Source organism: Columba livia, chromosome 7, assembly GCF_036013475.1.
Source record: "Columba livia isolate bColLiv1 breed racing homer chromosome 7, bColLiv1.pat.W.v2, whole genome shotgun sequence".
Lineage (NCBI taxonomy): Eukaryota > Metazoa > Chordata > Aves > Columbiformes > Columbidae > Columba > Columba livia.
The window spans coordinates 37,250,085-37,269,833 of NC_088608.1; the positions used below are offsets into that span (position 1 = coordinate 37,250,085).

General features: G+C 48.2%; 1 protein-coding gene across 6 annotated transcripts in view; it reads right to left on the reverse strand.

Moving 5' to 3' along the window:
• The window catches only part of NRP2 (neuropilin 2), an 82,209-nt gene that overhangs the window by 3,908 nt on the left and 58,552 nt on the right, over positions 1–19,749 (reverse strand). For 2 of the 6 annotated variants that reach the window (XM_065069457.1, XM_065069455.1), the window contains exons 13-16: positions 18,513–18,775; positions 16,823–16,919; positions 14,460–14,480; positions 125–193 (exon numbers count right to left, since the gene is read on the reverse strand). In XM_065069457.1, the coding sequence (XP_064925529.1) occupies positions 125–193; positions 14,460–14,480; positions 16,823–16,919; positions 18,513–18,775 (450 nt within the window). Of the gene's footprint in view, positions 1–124; positions 194–6,611; positions 9,527–14,438; positions 14,481–16,822; positions 16,920–18,512; positions 18,776–19,749 lie in introns of those variants that run through there. The other 4 variants (XM_065069456.1, XM_065069454.1, XM_065069459.1 and 1 more) reach the window with 3 other exon arrangements.

Below are 19,749 nucleotides of genomic sequence, written 5' to 3' on the forward strand. Positions count from 1 at the left end.
TGTGCTCAAGCCTGTTCTAGCTCCTAACACCTCATTAAGCCAAAGTTTGTGTGTAATTGTAGCATCTGATACTGAAACACAAACTCCCCCAGATAAATTGCCCATGTGGCAGTTCAGTACCAACCTGTATCGTCACTGTCTTCAAAGTCTTGCTCAGAGATAGGAAAGTCATCCTCCATTCTTGGGAAGTTCACTAGAACAACAAAATGGGAAGCACTGTTTGTTTAAAGAGGTCTTGTGGGGGCATTGGATTGAGAGACTGGCCAGAAAGCAATAGTTCAGCTACAGCAAGCCTCTTCCTTGAGGAAGGAGGAATAACTCTTCATTCTTTGGCCAAAGTCAAAGAATACTCTTGCACATTCAAGAGAACAGAATCTTCCCACTACATCCCATTTCATGACCATCAGATGACCAGCTTTCAGAAAGGAAAGAGAGAGAAAAGCGAAGAAACCAGGTAACTTGAATAGCACTAAAATATTGTCATTGGTGCCTGCATAATGGCCATAATTCACTATTAACATGCTCATGGGTATTATCTTTATAACGCTGAATAGGATCTTAGTGCCTATCATTACCTGACACTAATGCTAGATCCATTTAGTACACTCTACTTTTCATCTTTTCCCATTTATCTTACTGGACACAGAGCTTCAATGACTCAGTTTCTCTTTGGGTTTCACATAAATTCATAGTAATTTGAGGAAGCCATGTATCATCATTACATGTTTTAATGCAAAACCTGGTCGAAATGGGTTGAGTGGCAAATGGGTGTCCATATCTAGGCATTTATGTTAACATTTCCCTGATCCAAATTCCTTTTAGTGGTGACATTTCTTTTTATTGTTCAGCACAGATCAAGCACTAGTAACCAAACGCACATGCTGTAATCTGACCAGAAGTTATTTTCCTGTGCGGTCTTCTTAGCATTATCTCTACCTATAGTTACCATGTTCCTTTTTCAGTTTTTTTTTTCCAAAGAAAATGCCCTTTCATTTTGGTCTACTTAGATTTTTTCAAAGCTGACTGTAACTTGGGGTGCTCAACTGAGAAGGCACCTCAAAATGATCAGGAATGCAGAAAATTAGGGACTACTAGAAAGCAGTAGAACTCATGCCTTTGAAATAGTTGTGGTTGAAAACCAAGTCTACTTCACGTCTTGCGCAAAACTGGAAAGGGTTTTAAGAGATTCCTTAAAACCAACCAAAACCAAAGAATATAACTCTTGCCTAAAAAGCCACATGCGAAGAAGTTATTCAAAAACCTAATAAAAGAATATTTGTGCATATTTGCAGAGATTTAGGACTGCAAGAGCCTCCTGAATTGACAAATCCAATTTTTGCTATCCCAGGCAATGGCATCGGGCTGCGACATTTCAAGCTGACTCGAGGCTGCTGGTAGCTTGTTGAAGAAACATAGGTGCACACCACCTTCTGTAAATCCTCACTTTAGCAGCGAGTTCGTCTGATTTCTCAACACTTCCAGATCTGACAGGCCCAGATGGCAACATCTTAGGGCTGGGAGAACAGCCTGAGGGCCTCTTGCAAACATTTAAAGCCGAACATGTGGAAAAATAACTTGCAAAGCAGTTCACAGGCGGAGATGTCGGCTTTGTTAGTCCTCCGTCAGAAGACAAGCCCTGAAATTTGCCATCCCTGTCAGCCACACAACCCTATGCAAACTGTAGGTTGCTCGAACAAAAGCTAAGGTGGAAACCCTGCCCAAGGAACCCCTGTGCAGGGAAAGGCTGTTCGAAGTATTTGGCTTTTTAATATTGTAGCTCCTCTAAATTTTGTGCGAGAACAAGCTAGCAATTTGGTGCTTTTTTTTATTTCCCAGAGTAGCCTTGAGGGAAAAGCCAGAAAAAACAAAGAATGGGTTAATCAACACTTTCAAAAGAACACCACTTCTTCAAGCCTGAAAGGAAGGAGCGCTGGGAAAACTTGAAAAGAGAGAACATCTATTCAAAAAGCCCAGGCCAAAATCTATTTACTCTTCTAGCAATTTTCGCAATTCCCCATGCTAATATGACTCCAAGTCCTGCTTAAATGATATCTTGGTCCTTGCCCATTCTTCTCCCTCCTCCAGCCCATGGTAGGCCCTCATTCTTCTGTTCTCTGCACGTCATTTCATTGCTATCAGATTGTATGTTGTCACGCAGGGCTCTATGTTGGCTTTGGAAAAATGCAACTCAGTGTTTCTTTTTCCATACTGGGGTTTCTCGAGTCATTAACAAAAGCAGCTCTGGCTGTGTGGGAACTCAAGCTGGTGGTCTCAGTTCAGTTCCTAGTGGAGATGATTTCCCATCACAGAAGCCAGCCTGCTATTTGTCATCAATTAGGCTCCTTTGTGACAAATCTCAGCAATACTGTCACAAAGGGAGCAAGCTGTGGAAAGTGATACCTCTTGGAAAGCAGTCCCCAGAAAAGCCCTGCAAGAATGGGCAGAATGGGAGAAACACACATTGCTCTGTGCTGTGGAGAGGTGCTTCCTCAAAGGGCAGCTTTCAGGCACAATTTACTTTGCATTTTAAAAGGAAAAAAAGAATAAACTGGAGAAGGGTAGGCAAGAAAGTTATAGGGAACTGTATTTAAACAGGAGGAGCATTTCCTCCTGAGTGAGAGGCCATTTTTAAAGCATGTGTACTCAATGATGGCTGTAAGCACCTAGCTGGTCATGCTGAAAAGATGATGTTAGCCGATGCTGTTGGAAACGGCTGGATGCCGAGAAAAGGCTGTTATCTGTTGGATCTGAGAGCACTGCCAGCTAAAAGGCTAATTTATGGGACCTGGAAAAAGAAAGATGAGATTCTAATCAAAGACAAGGAGCAACTTAAGTACCACGTTCATATGAACTCACACAGAAGGAGAGCAGGAGAGAATTAGTATTTGCAGAGATTAAGGAGCTTTAATGTACATCTGTTTTAAAATAGAAGCAGGGGCAGGAGGGGCTGGGAGAGGGAGAGAGTTACTGGAAGAGGGGGTGACATGTGCTCGATACGCCTATGATAGCTTTGCACCAAGCCAAGAGGTGTTGCTTTGGAAAGGACACCCTGGAGCACAGACACATTCCTCCAAGGCAAATGACCACTGCTGACAAAAAGATCGCTGTTTCTTTCTACACTGACTTTGTCTAGTTTAACTCCATTACCTCCTGCCAGGTGCCTCCATCCCAGGGCAGAGCTCTGCCTATCACCACATGTCTCTCTGCACACAGACATCTGCAGATGGTGGCTGTGGTGCCTCTCAGGTTCTTTCCAGAAGAATAAAATGAGCCAGCCTCTCAGCAGGAGGTGCCTTTCCCAAATGATATGTCAAACTTGCTGCGATTTCCAGCTCTTTTGCTGCCTGTCTCAGCCTCTCTGGCGCAGGGGAGCCTGGCCTGGAGCAGACTGAGGATGCACCAGGTGATGGCGGCTTGTGGGCTCTGCTACCCACGTTCTTTCGCTCCCATAACACCTGTGGCTGTGCCTCTTGGTACAAAAGAGGGGTAGCCAGCTGCCCTCTGGTCCTTTCCACAGCAGGGAAACAACCGTGTACTGCTCACTTCCCCAGAAACAGCAAAGTGCCCTCCTACATGCTCACCCCTTGCTCCTGATGCCACAACAACAGCCATCTCGGCCTGTGCTATCCCACCCAGCAAGGGGATCATTGGAGGTGCACAGCTGCCAAACAGCACCCATGAGGGCCTGAAACACTAAACATAGCAAAGCCCAGGAAAACAGGGTCAGAAATTACCACTCCCCAGCCTTGGCAGAGAGAGGCTGAGCTGCAGCTTCACTCCTCGCTCTTCTCTCTTTGCTCATTCCCAGCCCTTTTCTCTCCACAGCAATAGCGTGACTCCAGCACACATCATTTTGTTTTGACATAGCAAAGCAGCCGCCGTGGCCTCGCCTTGACACGGCTCCTTTTGGCGGCGGCACAGCACTGCTCCTCCGGCTGGGGGACAACACCTCCCACCCTCCGTGAACAGGCAAACCAGCAGCACAGGCACCAGACAGAAACACCCTGAATCCCCCATCACTCTATTTCCAGCCGAAAATCCGCCCCACTTCTCTCTTCCCCACTCCTCCAGAAACACGGAATTATTTTAGTTTACAAAAAGGCTAAATCCCTGCCAAATTTCAAATTAAAACAGTGCTTTGGCTACAGTTGAGCATTAAAGCAAGCAAGCAGCCTCTCCCCTGGCCCGGCCACCCTATGCAGCGCGGGAACCCTCGGACCTTATCCTCAGGTTACCGTGGGGCTGCCCCAGTGTTGGTGCACACTGCGGTACCGCCATCAAACATGGGGTGCAGAGGAGCCTCTCGGGCTTCCCGTACACTGGGAAGCGCAGCTGGTTGGTGAGGACCCCCACCAAAAGTGACAGGAAGCCAGGCTGGGTGCTTGGTGTGGATGCGAACGCGAGCAGGCAGCTATTTGCAGCCCTGCGACACGTGCTGCCCTGCCCTCGCCGCACGCACGACAGATGGCCAGGGCCAAAGACGAGGCGAAGACAGCCAAAATGAGGACTCCACCAAACCCTCCCTGCAGCAGCCATGTCCTCTGTAGCAGTCAGACCCTCTCCCTGGCATGTCCTGCTTTTGCACCTCTTGTTGTCACAAGCACAAGGCCAGGGGAACAACGGCAGCGAGGTGCATAGGTACAGCCTTACAGTGGAATGATACAGCGTGGTTTTCCTCTCCCTCTCTTAGTGCTGGACTACCCAGGTAAGAAGTCCAAGTTCAGTGCTCTGTGTCAAAGCTCACCAGTCCAAAACCGAGCAGCTCCTCGGCATGAGGGCAGCGCTGCCAGCCCAGCACCGCCACGCAAGGGCTCAGAGCCCGGGGAGAAGCCGGCAGCTCTGCGGCATCCTGATATATTTATCGCCCTCCTCAATTCTTGCTGTTTGTTTTTACAGCGGCAATGGCTAACGACACTATTCCTCAAACTGGCAGTCACGCCTGCAATCGCTGCTAAGAGCCGCCAAAGCCGCTGATGGAGGAGCCGTGGCAGAAAGCCAAGAGGCTGTCCAAGCTCGCTTGTCTGCATGCCAAGCTCTGATGCCCCAACACGGGGTAAGCAGGAACCAGCCCCAATAAAGTCAGTAAGTTTTCACAGGGTTTCCAGAAGAGCAAAAATCCCTACATGGCCCCTTGCACAATCTGATTTCTACCTCATCCCCTTGCATTCACCAGCAGAGAGAATTCCACCCTGCCCAGGAAAAGCCAACCTCACCATTGCAGCCTGGGGGAAGCAGCCACTCTGGCTACCCCCAAAAGTTTACCCTTTTTTTGTTTTCAAGTAGACTCCTAAACATCCAAAGCTACCTGCAGAGGAGATTGCATCAAAATCATCCTAAGTTGTACTTATTTTTTTTAACAAAGCATGCTAATTTTAGCTGCGTTCTTCCCTATGGTATGCTGCAGCCTGAGCAGCACCCAACTCTCTGGTCAATCTAGCTGTGGCGCATATACGGAATAATTAAACCCTGAACGATTCCTCCCTTTTCGTCTGTTTACTTAACAGAATTTTTTTCTTCTGCGTTGGGAAACCATCAGCCAGTCCCTCCCTCCGTGTTTTTTTGCATGTGCATATTTGTTTTGTATTTTGCTTGGACAGTCACTGAAGTGTACAGAATGCAAATTACAAGTGTTTGGGCTTTGCCGTACAATTACAGCAAAAAAGGAAAAAAAAAAAGCAGCATGGGTCCTCAGCTTTGCTTGTGTTTGAACTGCCAAAGCGAGGGATCACATTTGAATAGTTTTTTTGCTGATGGCCTGAATTCCTAGTAAAGCCAGGAAGTTTCATTGCAAAGCTGAGCCATAGGCCAGGGTGAAGAGTATGATAGAAGGAAAATATGAATAAATGCAGGAGAGAAAGCAAAACCTCTCAAACTGGCAGCAAAATATATTTCACATTAAATGTGATGCTGCTGACTCCTCTAAAGGGCAGAAAGGTGCACCTGAAGGTGACAGGAAGGAGCAAAGGTCTGTGTAACGTGCTGGGAAGACTGGGGTGAAGGGACAGCAGGGGACACACACCTCTCTGGACCCTTGGTGCTGTAGCACCCAGGCTGCTCCAAAGTCTGACATGTAGAGGCCCAGCAAGGATTTCACAGAAGAGGAACGCATTGTCATTTTCATTATTAATTTTGGTAACGGCTCATCCCGTTTTTGTTGTGCTCGGGGACGGAGCGGGTGGCTCAGCTGAGCTGGCAGCCGAGCCGGCCTCTGGGGCCCCGGGAACTCGGATGTCCTGTCTCCAGGGGCCCCAAATGGAGAAATTCTGCATAATCACATTGAGCAATATAGCACTTAAGCAACGTTAGCGAAATCCCCAAACAATCCTATGCGTCAGTCCAGCCGCCCAAAACTCCCACTAAGGACCGGTACAAATGTAATGGATCTAAAAGCCGCTGTTAATGGCCTGATCCTGAGGCTGTGCACAGCAGCTGTGCTGCGGGAGCTGGGGCTGAGCCACGGGTCTGCATGCAGCAGGAACAGGAGCTTCACTTTCCTAAAGGATATAGCCCTGGTGCTCCAAGAGGAAACACAGGCTTCCAGAACACCACTTTGCTTCAACCGACAGCATTCTTGTTAGCAAAGAAAGAAGAAGGAAGAAAAAGCCCAGATATTTGTATAAAAATATCATCATTTTATTACATTCCACACAATACATCTTCAAAGAGTTCAAATTTTCACAAGATATTTTTCACACACAGGCAACTGGGCGATGCTGGGGATGTCAGGGCTCAAGGAGCTGGGGAGAACCGGGAATAAAAATCTCGAAGTGACCTTCTGTTTTGTCTTTGGTGATTTTGGTTTGAAAGACAGGGTGCCACATTCTCCTCTCTGACACTGACACACCGATGCGCACTTGCTAAAGTCCATGGGGGTGAACCTGGTCAAAGTGAGGGAATCACCCGACCCAGGGAGATCGGACTGACTATGGAAATGTGACGGTATCATCCGCTGACATGGCTTGGGCTGACCTGCAAATGCGGTAAGCACGTGCCAGTGTTTTCACATCTGTTTTAATGTGCAGCTGGCTGAGGCGGGGTGTGTGGGATTTCACACCACAAACCATACGCACTGCAACACCAGTGCTGCGTAATGCAGAGGCTCACGGAGAAAGCACCGGGCCCTGGAAACCCCTCTCCGGGGGCTGGTGACACCTGCAAGGTGACAGGAGCTGCCCCAGGTCCTTCACAGCTCTGTGGGGACAGGCACACCCCTGCTGCCCTCAAAAAGCTGTGGGGCCAGGCCCTGAGCATCCATCACCCCTGATGTGCTCACCGTGCCAAGTCACCCCGGGCTTTTCTGTGCTCCCTGCATGTTTTAGACATTTGCTGCTGCGGCTGAGGGGGTCCTGCTGAAATCTGTTGAGCAAACAGCATGAGGAGCTGAAACACGGTGCATGAATAAAGGCGGGGAGGGAGGGGAGCCTGACAGCCCCATCAACAGAGATTCCCCAGGGAGAAGGCTCTGCTGCAATAGGGGCCAATCCCATCTACACGCAGCACCGTTTGCATTTCCACTTTTTCCCCAGATCAAAAGGAAGCTCAAGACTGCAGGGAAGTTAACAGAGCTGCTCGCCTCAATGCATTTTATGCAATATTCATGGGCAAAGGAAGGGTGGGGAGCACTAGCATGTATAGGAGGGGGGCAGGGAATCTGATCACTCATCACAAATGAACACAGCCAAGATGGAGAACCTTGCTCACTGGAGGTACTTTTTTTGCCTGAAAACACATTAGAGTTAACGATTCAAACTACTTCTGCATGTCATCATTCAGTAATTTATATAAGGCATTTCCACTACAATACGCTGGGCCATTCAACAGTGGGAGGCGTATTGGAGGCTCCATCTCGCCTCCCTGGTTAAAGCAGCAGCAATAGCGGGGCCCCCAGGCACGCCTGCTAGGCTTGGCTTGCTAGATGTTACTGACGCTTTAAGAAGCAGAACATTAGCAAACGCAAAACTAATTGACATTCTAGAAAGTCAACTGGCAATTTTTATGATTCAGCAGCTATGAGTTGGGCAGAGGAAAGAAAACAAACCCAAAACCCAGAAAGGGGAATTACACTTGTCCCTTGAACACTTCTAGCAGAAAAACAAGGAGGAGCCCTCTCCCCCTTCCTTGTGTAAAAGCAAAACCATCAGCACCCAGATACTTAGAAATAAATAAACCTTCAGTTCTCAAGAAACTACAGTATTTAGCATCCACCTTAGACCTGCTGAAGTCTATGTGTTACCCTAAGGCTGGCTTTAACAGATACAAACAAAACATTCATTATGAGCTTCTCTGATATAAGGCAACTTTAAATAGATTCACTTATGGGTGGGGGAAGAGGAGGGCTCCCCCCTTCTCCCCTTCCAAACAATGGCTGTGTTATCATGTTGGCTGCAGAAAGAATAAAATGGAGAGATCTTACTTTTTGGAAGTCTATGAATCTCTCTGGATTCTTCTAGCCACCTGAAGCGGACATTCCTACTGTCCAGCCTGGCCTCTTCTTCTCATTTTGCACCCAAGACATTAACACTATCAAACAAGAAACCCAGCCAAAGCTAGATAAGGCAACAAAAAAGCATTGCTCTCTTCCCCAAGTAAACAAATCAGGGTATTTACCACAAATGTGTCCCAGACCTTCCAGAGAGGAGGTGGGAAGGGGGGGAAAAAAAAAGCATTCCCTGTGCAAGTAGAAGCAATAACAAGCAAATTAAAAGGGGCTGTTTCTAAATATACATTCAGTCAGTCAGACACACGCGCTTCCACGCACACTCGCATACACAGATTTAGCACACACCAGCTTCCAGGCTCACCACCAAGTTTCCTTGCAGGTTTGCTTACCAGGAGGAGAAAAAAAACCAAACCAAACAGGCCTAGCAACAAAAAAATACTCCCCAAACAAATACAAAAGAAAAACAAACCCAACAAAACAACAACAACAAAACCAACACAAAAATGACCAAAAAACCCCACCCGACACCCCAAGAGTCCTCGAAAAGTAATCGAAAGGGAGCATTCACTTCTGAAGTGAAGGGGTGGTGTGTCTCTTCTGGCGATCCAAGATGCAGCATTAGTTTAGAGTTTGTAAAAGATTCAGGGAGGGCTGGGGGGATGGAGAAGGGACGGAGATGTCTAAGAGTTCACACATATGCTAGGTAAGGAAAAAAGTGCAAAACTGAGGCAACGTATTTGAAGTCTTAGTTTCTGTCTGTCTGTCTGGTTTGTGTTTTGTTTGCTCTCTCGTTCCTGTTCGTCTCTCAGCAGCGTGAGCTGGGATCTTGCTCTAGTTTTATGGTTAGGGTAGGCTCCACGGCCACGGGGGCCCCGTTGGCATAGTGGGAGGTTTTGTAGGTGATGGAGTGATCGCTCTTCTTGGCCGCATAGCGGAACCGGTGGTAGTGGAGCACAAGGGCCAGCGCGACGGAGACCAGCACCACAACAGCACCTCCGGCGGCAATAACGTAATACCAGTAGGCTGGGATGGGCTGCACTGACACCGTGTCCACTGTGGGCTCGGTCCCTGGCAGGAGGGTTGCCCCTGGGGAGGAGACACAGAACAGGGTTGCTAGGTGGGAGGCATGCAGACGCAACAAAAAGAAACACACATGCTTTCAAGAGAACAGCGAGGAGCAGTGCGAGGTCCCGGGGATGCCTCTGGATCCGGGGCGAGCTCCGAGCGGGGAGCACAGCCTGGCCTTTGCTGAGCCCGCCTATTCAAGGGCCTATTTCTTCCCTTTTAATTAATCAGGCTGCCTGGATCACAATACAAATTCCATATGCACGCTATTATTACTGTTATTTCTGGCGTCAACAAATGTTATTTTCCCCCCCTCTATTTTTTTGGCCTTCTGCTGATCAGCCGCCTGGTTTTGTCTCCATGTGGCAGATGTTGTCAAGCAGTGACAAAACACATCACGTTCTTAATTGGGGGGAAGAGCGTAATCTCAGATGGCCAAGGAAGTTACCACAGGAGACTGGGAAAGAAATTACAGGGAACATTTGTCATTCTTACGGAAAAGACCGAGAAGAAGATCTCTGTTTGAAAACGCTCTGCACACAGAACTGCTCTCACTAGGCTTACAGATTTCCTTATTATTTTTTTAAAGAGAGAATGGATGGTTATGACTATTTACATGGGACAGGCTGCAAAATTCAACCCAATGCTCACATAAGAAACTGCAGTTTAAGCAAGCCAGGACTATTAATTCATGCTGATAAAGCCGCTGCTGGTGGCACAGTAGACAAAGCAAAATGACGGTTCCTCCACCAGCCACAAGGTTTTCCTCCCCTCGCCATCCCCCAAAACCCAGGCACAGGGAGTGGAAATATAAGAATGAACAATGCACTCAGATTCATAGCTACAACCAAAAAAAAAAAACCCTCAAAAGCAAAAAACCCCACACAGGCAAGACAAATCCTGAGAGTCTGGGAACCGCCCACACATTTGTCATCGTAGGCAAGAAACGCGGATGTCTCAGGAGAAGCCTACCTACCAGATCATGCCGCCCTCACCCTGTCTCACCCCTCGCTGCCAGGAATGGGGGTGGCCCTGTCCCTCCTGCCCCGGTCAAGGGTGGGCTTTGTGTTGGGGGCAGCGAAGGCAGGGGACACACTGACCTCCTTCTCTACCTCCATGGGCCACACTTGCATAAGGGAACAAAAGCAGCACATCCCTGTGCCTCTCCAAGCAGCTGCCTCTCACCTGGCTGCATGGAGGGTGGCGGTTTGGGACACCTCATGGATGCTTCCACCAGCCCCCACCATTGTGAGCATGTTCAACACCTCCCTGCGCTTCACCAATAACCCGCTGCTGTCCCCCACCGCAGATCCAGCTGGCCGAGCCGCCCCAGACCCATTTGTGTCCCAGCACCATCCCCGATGGATCAGCAACACCTCGCCTGGGCCTGACAGCACCGGGGCGCAGGGCTGACCCCCGGGAAGACCACACACGTTTACACTCAGTGACAGTCTGTGCTTACACAGCACCTTGCTCCAGTGAGAGATTTGCCGGCGAACGGCCTCTCGCACCACTGGTACGCACTGGGACCCACTGGTGGAAACTGGGGTGAGGACGGGGGGCAGGTGTCAGGGATGCCAATGGCTCCCGAGCCTGCAGGGGAGCAGCACTGCCCTCCAAAAAACAGAGGGGAGGAAAGTTTCTATGGCCTCCTGATTGCTGTATGTTGCTCAGTGAAGGGCTGGGAGTACAAAAGCTGCAATGGCCATAGAGAGGCACGTGCCATGGAGGGACCTTGAGGCAGCTGCAAGTTCAGGACAATCTCTGCTTGGCTCTGACCCACTCCAGATGTCCCTGAGCAGCAGCCAGGGCTGCAGAGCCCCTCCTTGGCCCTCATTTCCGCACCTCGAAGCCCTGCTGGGGAGATAGCAGAAGTCTGGAGAGTTCATTTAGCAACTGAAGTCATTAAGGAATCACACTCAGTTGTCTCTAGGCCTTAACGAAGCCAATTCCCAACATTAATGATTGTTCTTCCTTACACTGTCAGCCACTAAATATAGCTGCCCATCCACTCAGCACACAGCGCTGATGTTATCTGCTCTGTTTTTACTGGCTCTGCTGCTCTCTGGAAGTTTAATATGAGTGGAAAAGTTCTCTGCTCAGGGAGATGGAAAAAAAAAAAAATCCATCTTCTTAACTTAATAATTTTTCCACTCCCCTTTGCCTTCTGCCACACACACACACACACACACACACTCACCCTTCCTCATTTAGTCACTAGGGCTCTCATCTTAACAAAGAAATGCCTCCCGCTGTTGCCGTCAAGCTCATGGGTGCTGTGTTTATGCACGGATTGGGACACTGGTCAATGGAAACCTGATGTAATCCCAACAGGGTGAATGATTCCATGTGGGTTGTGCGGCTGTGCTCACATCTCCAACCTGGCCAGATACAGCCCCCTCCTCTTCCCAACAGGGAAGACTCTACAGTTTCAGAGCTGTGCGGCAGAAATCAAAATGCAAAACCAGCAAAAGTCATCTGGGGAAAAGAGAAGAGAAAATCCTTTCCAGAGAGCCTCCTAGAGGGCTGCCTGCCTTGCTCTGCCGCTGTCATGTCACAGCTCGTCCTCCTCTCTGAAATCACTGACATTAACTGCTGTGGACAAGCAACACAGCTGGACTTTTCACAGATGGCACAGATGAAAGTGAGTATTACACTCATCTAATCTGAATGCCACAAAACCAGTGTCAGCCTCAACCCCTTAATTGCTGCCTGTCATGTCTCCAGAAAGATATCCCTGTATTGATTTCAGGATACCCGGTGTGGGATAATCCACCAGTCCCAAAAGCGAATTCTCCCTGTGGTTTGTCTCCACGTTCTCTGGAATATGTCTCTTATTTTTAACCTGGTGTTTATCTTACTCCTTGCTTCCAGCCACTTGTTATACCTTTTCTTTAATGGTGAGATGCATCAGCTCTCAAATGCAGCGCAGTTTAAGCACACTTGACTGGTCTTGTAAGATCCCGACCCACTAGCTGAAAGACATTCCACTCACACAATTCTCTTAGTGTTGGCCTTATGATCCTGGAGCTTGGAAGGTACATATTTTTAGTTTTGCTCCCAAGTCAGGAGAGGAAGGATTTGCTATTATTTTTAATGGCACCTCACTTTTTCAGCTCATCGTGTAACTGAAGAAGTAAGGGCTACAGAACATCTCAATACTTCCTGCACAGTCTTTCCTCTCCAGCTCTGTTTTTTCTCCAGTGAAGGACTTCTTCCCCTCCTTTTACCCTCTCCTTCTCTTGGGCATCTCTCTTTCCCTCATTTTAATCACTACCTTGCGGTCTCCACTTTTCATCTTCACTTCTTCATCTTTTCCCTCTGCACTTTGCTTGGTCACTCCCTCCCTCTGTCCCACCTACGCCTGCCGTCAGCTCAGGGAAACCTTTTCAACCTTTTGCTGCAATTGCCCTCCTGTTGTGACCAGTGCTGGGACCTCACAGTGTGCCCTGGAGAATACTATGGGGAAAGGGAGGCACAAAAGGCAGCAGGTGACGAGGAAAAGAAACAACATGAGTTAGCAGGACTTCGGGATAGACTCAATGCGAGGACCCAGAGATGACGCGCCTGTTACAAGCCCCGAAAGACAAGGATGGTGCCTACAAAATAGGTAGCAGACAAGGGCCAGGAGAACACAGAGCGCTGGTGTAAGTAAGGAAGGGTTGTGAGGCTTTAACTGTCAGGTGAGAATATTGCGACAGCTTTTCAGTAACACCGCAAGCCTGAGTGACAGGTAAATAAGCAGGCTACAAACAAACGAAGCCAAATTCCTAGTTGTTACAGTGGGGGTATGACTGTAAAACACGGTGTTATGCCCTGCTCACATCCCACCCCACAGCCTGCTGCACACCCCAGGGATGGAGGTGTGCACATGGCTGCAGCCTCAGTGTCTATTTTGCCTTCACTGCCACAGCTCCCAGTACATGTACCCACCAGAAATGCAGCTGCTTCTGGGGTAGAGCCCAGCCATTTCTTACAGCCCATCAACAGAGCAGGGAATGAGAACGGCATAGACATCATGTCCAAGTGAAAGCAAACAGCGCCTTGACTGAACTGACAAAACAACTTTCAAAGCTAAGGGGAGCCCCAAGTTGGCTCTTCATCATAACACAACCCCCAGACGCGTTCCTGAAGAGGCAGGCAGGAAAACAAAGCCCAAAATCAAAACACAGGGAAAAAAACCTCAAACAGACTAAACTGAATTTTGCCCAAAAGCAGACAGCTTTTCCCACTCCAGAGCAACACAAATATCATCCCCGCTGACTGCTCAAAGAGTGAGGCAGTTTTTCTGAGTTCCTCACCTTTTCTCTTACTCTGTAGGTTTGATCAGAGAAATGCCAGTTTCCATCCTCCAGGCTAGTATTAAGCTATTAAATGCACCATTTCACCTTGTTTTCCTTTTATCGACTGTCACCTTCAGAGCTTCTGATAGCAGTTCTCTCCCACTTCAACCTCCAAACTCTCTTCCCCTCCCAAGCAGATTGTCCCACCCTCCTTCGCCAGCAGCTCCAACACCACCACTACCAGAGCATCTATAAACTACAGCACAACCTTCCTCCATGCTAATATAAGTCATTGCCACCTCATTTCACTTTGAATTGTTTTGTTTAAGTCAGTTGATAACTACCCTTTACTCCCCAGACTTCCCATTTTGGGCTTGGCTGGCCTTAAGGAGGCTGGGTGCCTTGTGACAGCAGGTTTTGTAATGCTATTCAGCCCCAAAACAGCGGCACTTGTCTGTTTGCCTGCTCCCCAGCACCCAACAGGACCCAGAGGGTGCAACCTCTTGCTGTTGCGGCCGGGGATGTTTAGAACACACTTGTCATTTCACCACTCAGAACATTTGCTGTTTGTACAAGCACACACACCGCTTTCCTTCCATGTAAAAGCCCATGCCAGCAGAATGAAACCACTGAGAGAAGTGCAGTTTTACCTGGAAAGTAGAAGTTCTCACCTGGGAAAGCTGTGATGGGTTCTGCAAAGGAAAAAAAAAAAAAAAACAACAAACAGAAACTAGTATTAGAGAGGGGAATATTATACATGAAGCCACAGTTCATGTCTCCACTGATGTGCCCCACAGAAGCCACCACTGGCTGGCAACAGTGCGGGTACCAGCCAAGCTCACCTGATGGAGAGGACCCAGCTGAAGGTCATTTAGCTTCAGCTGTCTGGCCTGAGTCATCCAAATTGGTCCCACCTGGCCCAGTGACAAAACCATGAACCCCCCACCCCAAAATTTCCAAGAGCAGTTTGGTTTCTGGCTCAGGTCTGGCATCGTTATTCACATGGGAACTGTGTTACTTCTGGGCATTGATGCCATGCTCCTCTCCATCTCACAGTGCCAAGAAACAAAGGCAAGTGATTATTTTCTTCCTTCAAGATATTTTGAAGAAGTAATCTATTACAAATTACTGGATCTGAAAAGCAATAATCAGTACTTATTACTGATTACTTTCTTGCAGAAGTAATAGACTTCTGATTATTTTTAGATTACTTCTGCATTATGCCTGTGAGTCACAAAGCAGACTCTGGCTCTACTGAGTGCTATGAAATCACCACTCAAGTTCAGAATGCGAATGACACATTTGTCAAAGGAAAAAGTTATTGTGACTTATTAGCATTCTTTCACGCTAAAAAGGAATCAGATTACTTCCCAGGATTACGTTTGAAAAAACAGTAGCCTGTGCTAGAGTCAGCTATTCTCATGGCTCTGATAGAGCACTGTATCTCTATCATTTCATTATTATTTTGGTGACGTCGGAAACGACCCACGAGTTATGTTAAAGTTTGCAGTGGGAGCCCTTTGTTAGAAATGATCTGGAACAAACTATCCTTATCCGTTTTAAGATTCCTATTCAACTTTATAGAATAGAACAAATAACTTTGTGTATCAGTTTGGTGTTATTTTTAGGGCTGGCAACATTCGAAACTTTCTAATTTATTAATATTCTTGTTTTGAAATAGTAAGTTTAAGATTCATGAGGCCCAAGACGCAGTAACACTGGAGCTAGGTGACTCGCTGAGCTCAAAAGAAGTTAGATAGGAAATGCTATTAGTGTTAATCATCAGTCTTGCTTCTCTTTAATGCCATAGAAGGCAAGGGATTAAAACACCACTGTCAAGCCTTAAATACAGGGAATTTAACATATGGAGTATTAGCTCCTTTGGGAGATGGAAGACCAGCAGAGTTCAAAGCATTAAAGAAACAGTGACCGATGATGTGCAAGAGCATCTCTGGGGCGGTCTCGGTCCTCTGTTCGATTATTAATGCTGGTTCCTGCATCATCTTCACTATTGCCTACCTGCACAGGGGTGGGCAGCGACATGACCTGTCCTTCCCAGGCACAATTTGAGATGCACCCCTCGGAAGAGAGTGTCCATCCCACTCGGGTTAGGAGGCACCGGGATCCTCCCTTCTCTTGGTGGGGTGAGGAGAGCAGCTTCACTGGATGGGCCCTTTCAAAGCCCAAAGGGGAGAGAGGCTTTGCTCCACCTGGCTTTTTACACCGACTCCAGGATGGGTCAGGCACTTTGTGGCTGTTTAACAGCAAAACATGCCTCCCCCAGGTCATGCAGAAGAACGGGACCCTGCTACTGTGGGCGGCTCTCAGCATAGACCCCATTAATAGAATAGTGCTCAACTGGGATGGCTCTAAATCTGCATCCAAGCTACATGGTGACCAGAGCAATCAGTGTGCCTGCATGGATCCACCAGCTAGAGGAACAGGGCAGGGACATGGGGGACATGGCTCCATCAGCAAAACACACTTTTTTCACTCTTTTTTTTTTTTCCCAAGTCCTGCCCTGTCTTCTACATTGAATGAATCCACCTGGCTTTTGGCCTGGTTTGGGAAATGGTGAATTCTAGGACAAAAATTTCTTTTGTTATCCTGTTAACTTTGCTGTAAAACCCCTCTGCTATCTTATTTCTTATTAGAGAAAACTCCTTTTGAACTCATCGGCCCCTCGAAGGGTGTGATACTGACTGACAGCTGGTTTCTTTTGTCCAGCACTCTCCTTTTAAATTTGGTGTATGTCCTTATCACACAGAATAGACCTCGGTAACCCTCGGCTGTCTTTCAGTTTTGCGCAGCAGAAACACGTGTGTCCTGCTTCTCACACCAATGCACCCAGAGCCCCCGACCCACAGAGACCAACCCCCCTCATTTCTTTCATGGGCAAAGGAAGAAGAAGATGCAGAAACTCCTGATAACTCAGGCAGGGTAGAAGCAGGTGCTGCCAACCTGCAATGAACGTTCTCCAGCCCCAGCTGCCCCCCCAGCACCCCTGGCCCCCGCGGCTGGATGTGCCACGTACCCATGCAGTTCTCCAGCGGGATGTCAGTGCCCAGCCGAATGTCATCGAGGGCGAGCTCTCCCGAGTGGCTGTTGTGTATGAATCCCTCAAACACAATCTGTGAGAAATCAGGACAGAAATGTCAGTGCTTGCAATTTGTACAATTAAATGCTTCTTGCATGGAATAAAGACTCGGTGAATCAATGTTCCACCCCCCTGGTCCTTGCACAAATGAAGCAAGTGGCATAACACTGACTTACAACGGCAGCAGATTTGGCCCATGGTATTAACTGGGCTATGATTAGAAGAAGGAAGGGAAGGACACAAAATGCACAGCTACATTAACTGTAAAGTGCTGTTCCCATCAACATTACATAAGAAGTATCAAAATGTTAGAGGAGAAGGGTCAATTTATTCCTACTTAATCACATGCAAAATATATTTACAAAAATAAATAGAGTCGTTAGCCTAAGAAGTGCTGAGTGGAGAGACTTGCATTATTTACATAATGATGCTGTTATTTAGCTAATGCCTGTATATTCGCGTTTAACGCGCTAAGTAGTCAGTCAGTGCCCATCATTCTTATCTGTAGGCATATTGTGTTTACTGGTATTTTATTGAAAAGCCAAACACACACATGCAAACTAGTCACACAGCTCCAGTGCAAAGCTTTTGCTTTCTCTCTCCCTGCCTGCTCTTGAGGGTCCAAATAATTCCCTAGGCCTACGTATTTCACAAACGTCCTCTCCTCATTTTAGGTGTCTCCTTCATCCGGGATGCCTGGGCAGCCCAGACCCACACCTGCCTGCAGGGACACCCTCTTGAAGGACTGTGGAGGGGACAGAGTGTCAGAGGCAGCAGTTTGGAGGGGTCAGTGGCAGCCCTCTGGGTCAGGGCGAGGCTCCCTGCCAGGGTGGTCATAGAAGTGCTGCCTCAAGCCTGCAAATACGTGCTTGGAGGGTGCTGGATGCTGTGCTGACGCTCATTAACAAGTGACAACAGTAGCCCTGGCTTGCTGGCAAGCGGCACGCTGCCCAGAAGGGCTAACGACGCCAAAGGCACTCCTGGAAGCAGCAGATCCCCGCGGGGTGCTGGCATGGCGGTGCCAGAGGGGCTCAGGCGGCTGCAACGAGCAGCACGGCTCCCTCCAGCTCATCCCTTCTCTTCCACTGATCTCCTGACAGGGGGACAGGGCCTTGATCCCACAGCGCTGCACCCAGCCCTCTGATCTGGTTTAAGGTATCAGAGAAGTGGATTCATAAACAAACCTGCATTCCCTCGTCCTTCTCCCATGCCAGCACTTGCAGTCGAGGCTGCATAAGGGCTGTTTGCTACCTGCCCTTAAGAGCTGGCTGTACCCCCTTCCCAGTTTCCCACTTCTCCTGGTCACACTACATGATGACCATCGGTTGGTGGGGGGAAAAATCCACAAAAAAAAGTGGGGAAAAAAAAAAAAAGGAGGAAAAAATATTTGCAAAGTGAGAGAATTGAGGAATATAAAAGGCAACAGGCTAAACAAAGGCCCAAGTCTGTGCAGAAGACAGGCACTCTCTGAATAACAAACAGTGTCGTTTAGTTACTATGGCAACTTGAGAAACACAATGAAAACAGCCACATTCCCTAATGACGAATGGGCCTTGGCTCTGAAACACTGAAATAAAGATGCTGGAGATCTCTGCCTGGTCCAGCACACCTTTCCTGAGCATCTTACCCGGTACTCCATGTCGTAGCTCGGCAAGATGATGCGGCCTTCCCTCCACTCCTCCCCTTGGTCCTCCGTGATGACCCACAGCGCCTTGTGCTCCTGGCTGGCTTCCCGCCAGACCCGCAGCATCACCCCGTTGCTGCCCCACACCTGGTATTGGAAAACCATGCAGACAGCGCTCCGGGGCAGATAGATGGTGGGGCTGATGAGCCGGGCACGCTGGCCTTCCCTCCTTCCACTGCTATGCAGCCGCAGGTAATTCTTGCTTTCTGTTCAAAGAAGAAAACACCATTATTTTATTTTCTGGGGTTGCTTGCAACAAGTGTCTCATCACCACGCATCCCTCACCAGCCACCACCCTCACCAGCAAAACCAGAAAGCGGTAAGCTGAAGATCGATATAATTAGGAGAAGTTAAAGAGCAGCTATGGTCAGAAGAAGTGATGGCACAATGATAACATTGGTGGGGGAAGTGTTTATTCTGCTGGGAGCTTGCTCAGCGAACAAGCCCGAGGTGGGTTTTTCTAACTGCTGGTGCTGAAAACTCATCTTGGATGGGGATCTCACGTTGTGTTCATCCTGCCTCTTTTCATCCCCAGTGATAAATACTCCACAATCAGGGTCTAGCTGACAATTTTGTTTTGAAGATACACACGGCAAAATGAAAGCCTGGCTCTCGGTTTTTCTGTAATGCAGCAAAACAGCCCCTAAAGCACAGCACAGAGGAAAGACGTGGTCCCAGTGAGTGAAATATGCACAGGTGACAAGCGGGTAGCTGCAAACTTGAAGGCAGCTGAAATACATACAGCAGGGGATTCACTTGCTTTAATATTAGATTTTAAATTGTGCCATGCTTTTTGTCAGTCCTCAGGGAGGAGATTTGGTACGTTTGATATCCCAGGAGAAGTTCAAGGCTGAGACTGGAACTGGAGATACTTGATGTGAATACCAATAGCAGCAAAAGCCCACGGAAACAAATCCCTGGGCCCAACTGATTTGGTCTGGAATCAGTGGTTTCCAGTCCTCTCCGATGAGAAGCCTCCTCAAGTAGCTCCCCATTTGCAGCCTGGATGCCTGAAGTCCCTTAGCACAGACTGAAAGCCAAGCCTGTAGCTGATCTGATCCTTAACTGTCCCCTCCCATCACAACTGATGGCAGGACATGGTCCCTTGAGATGCTCTGGCTGCAGTGCCCACAGTACAAGGTGACACAGACAGGCAAATAACAGATATTGCTGTATTTTG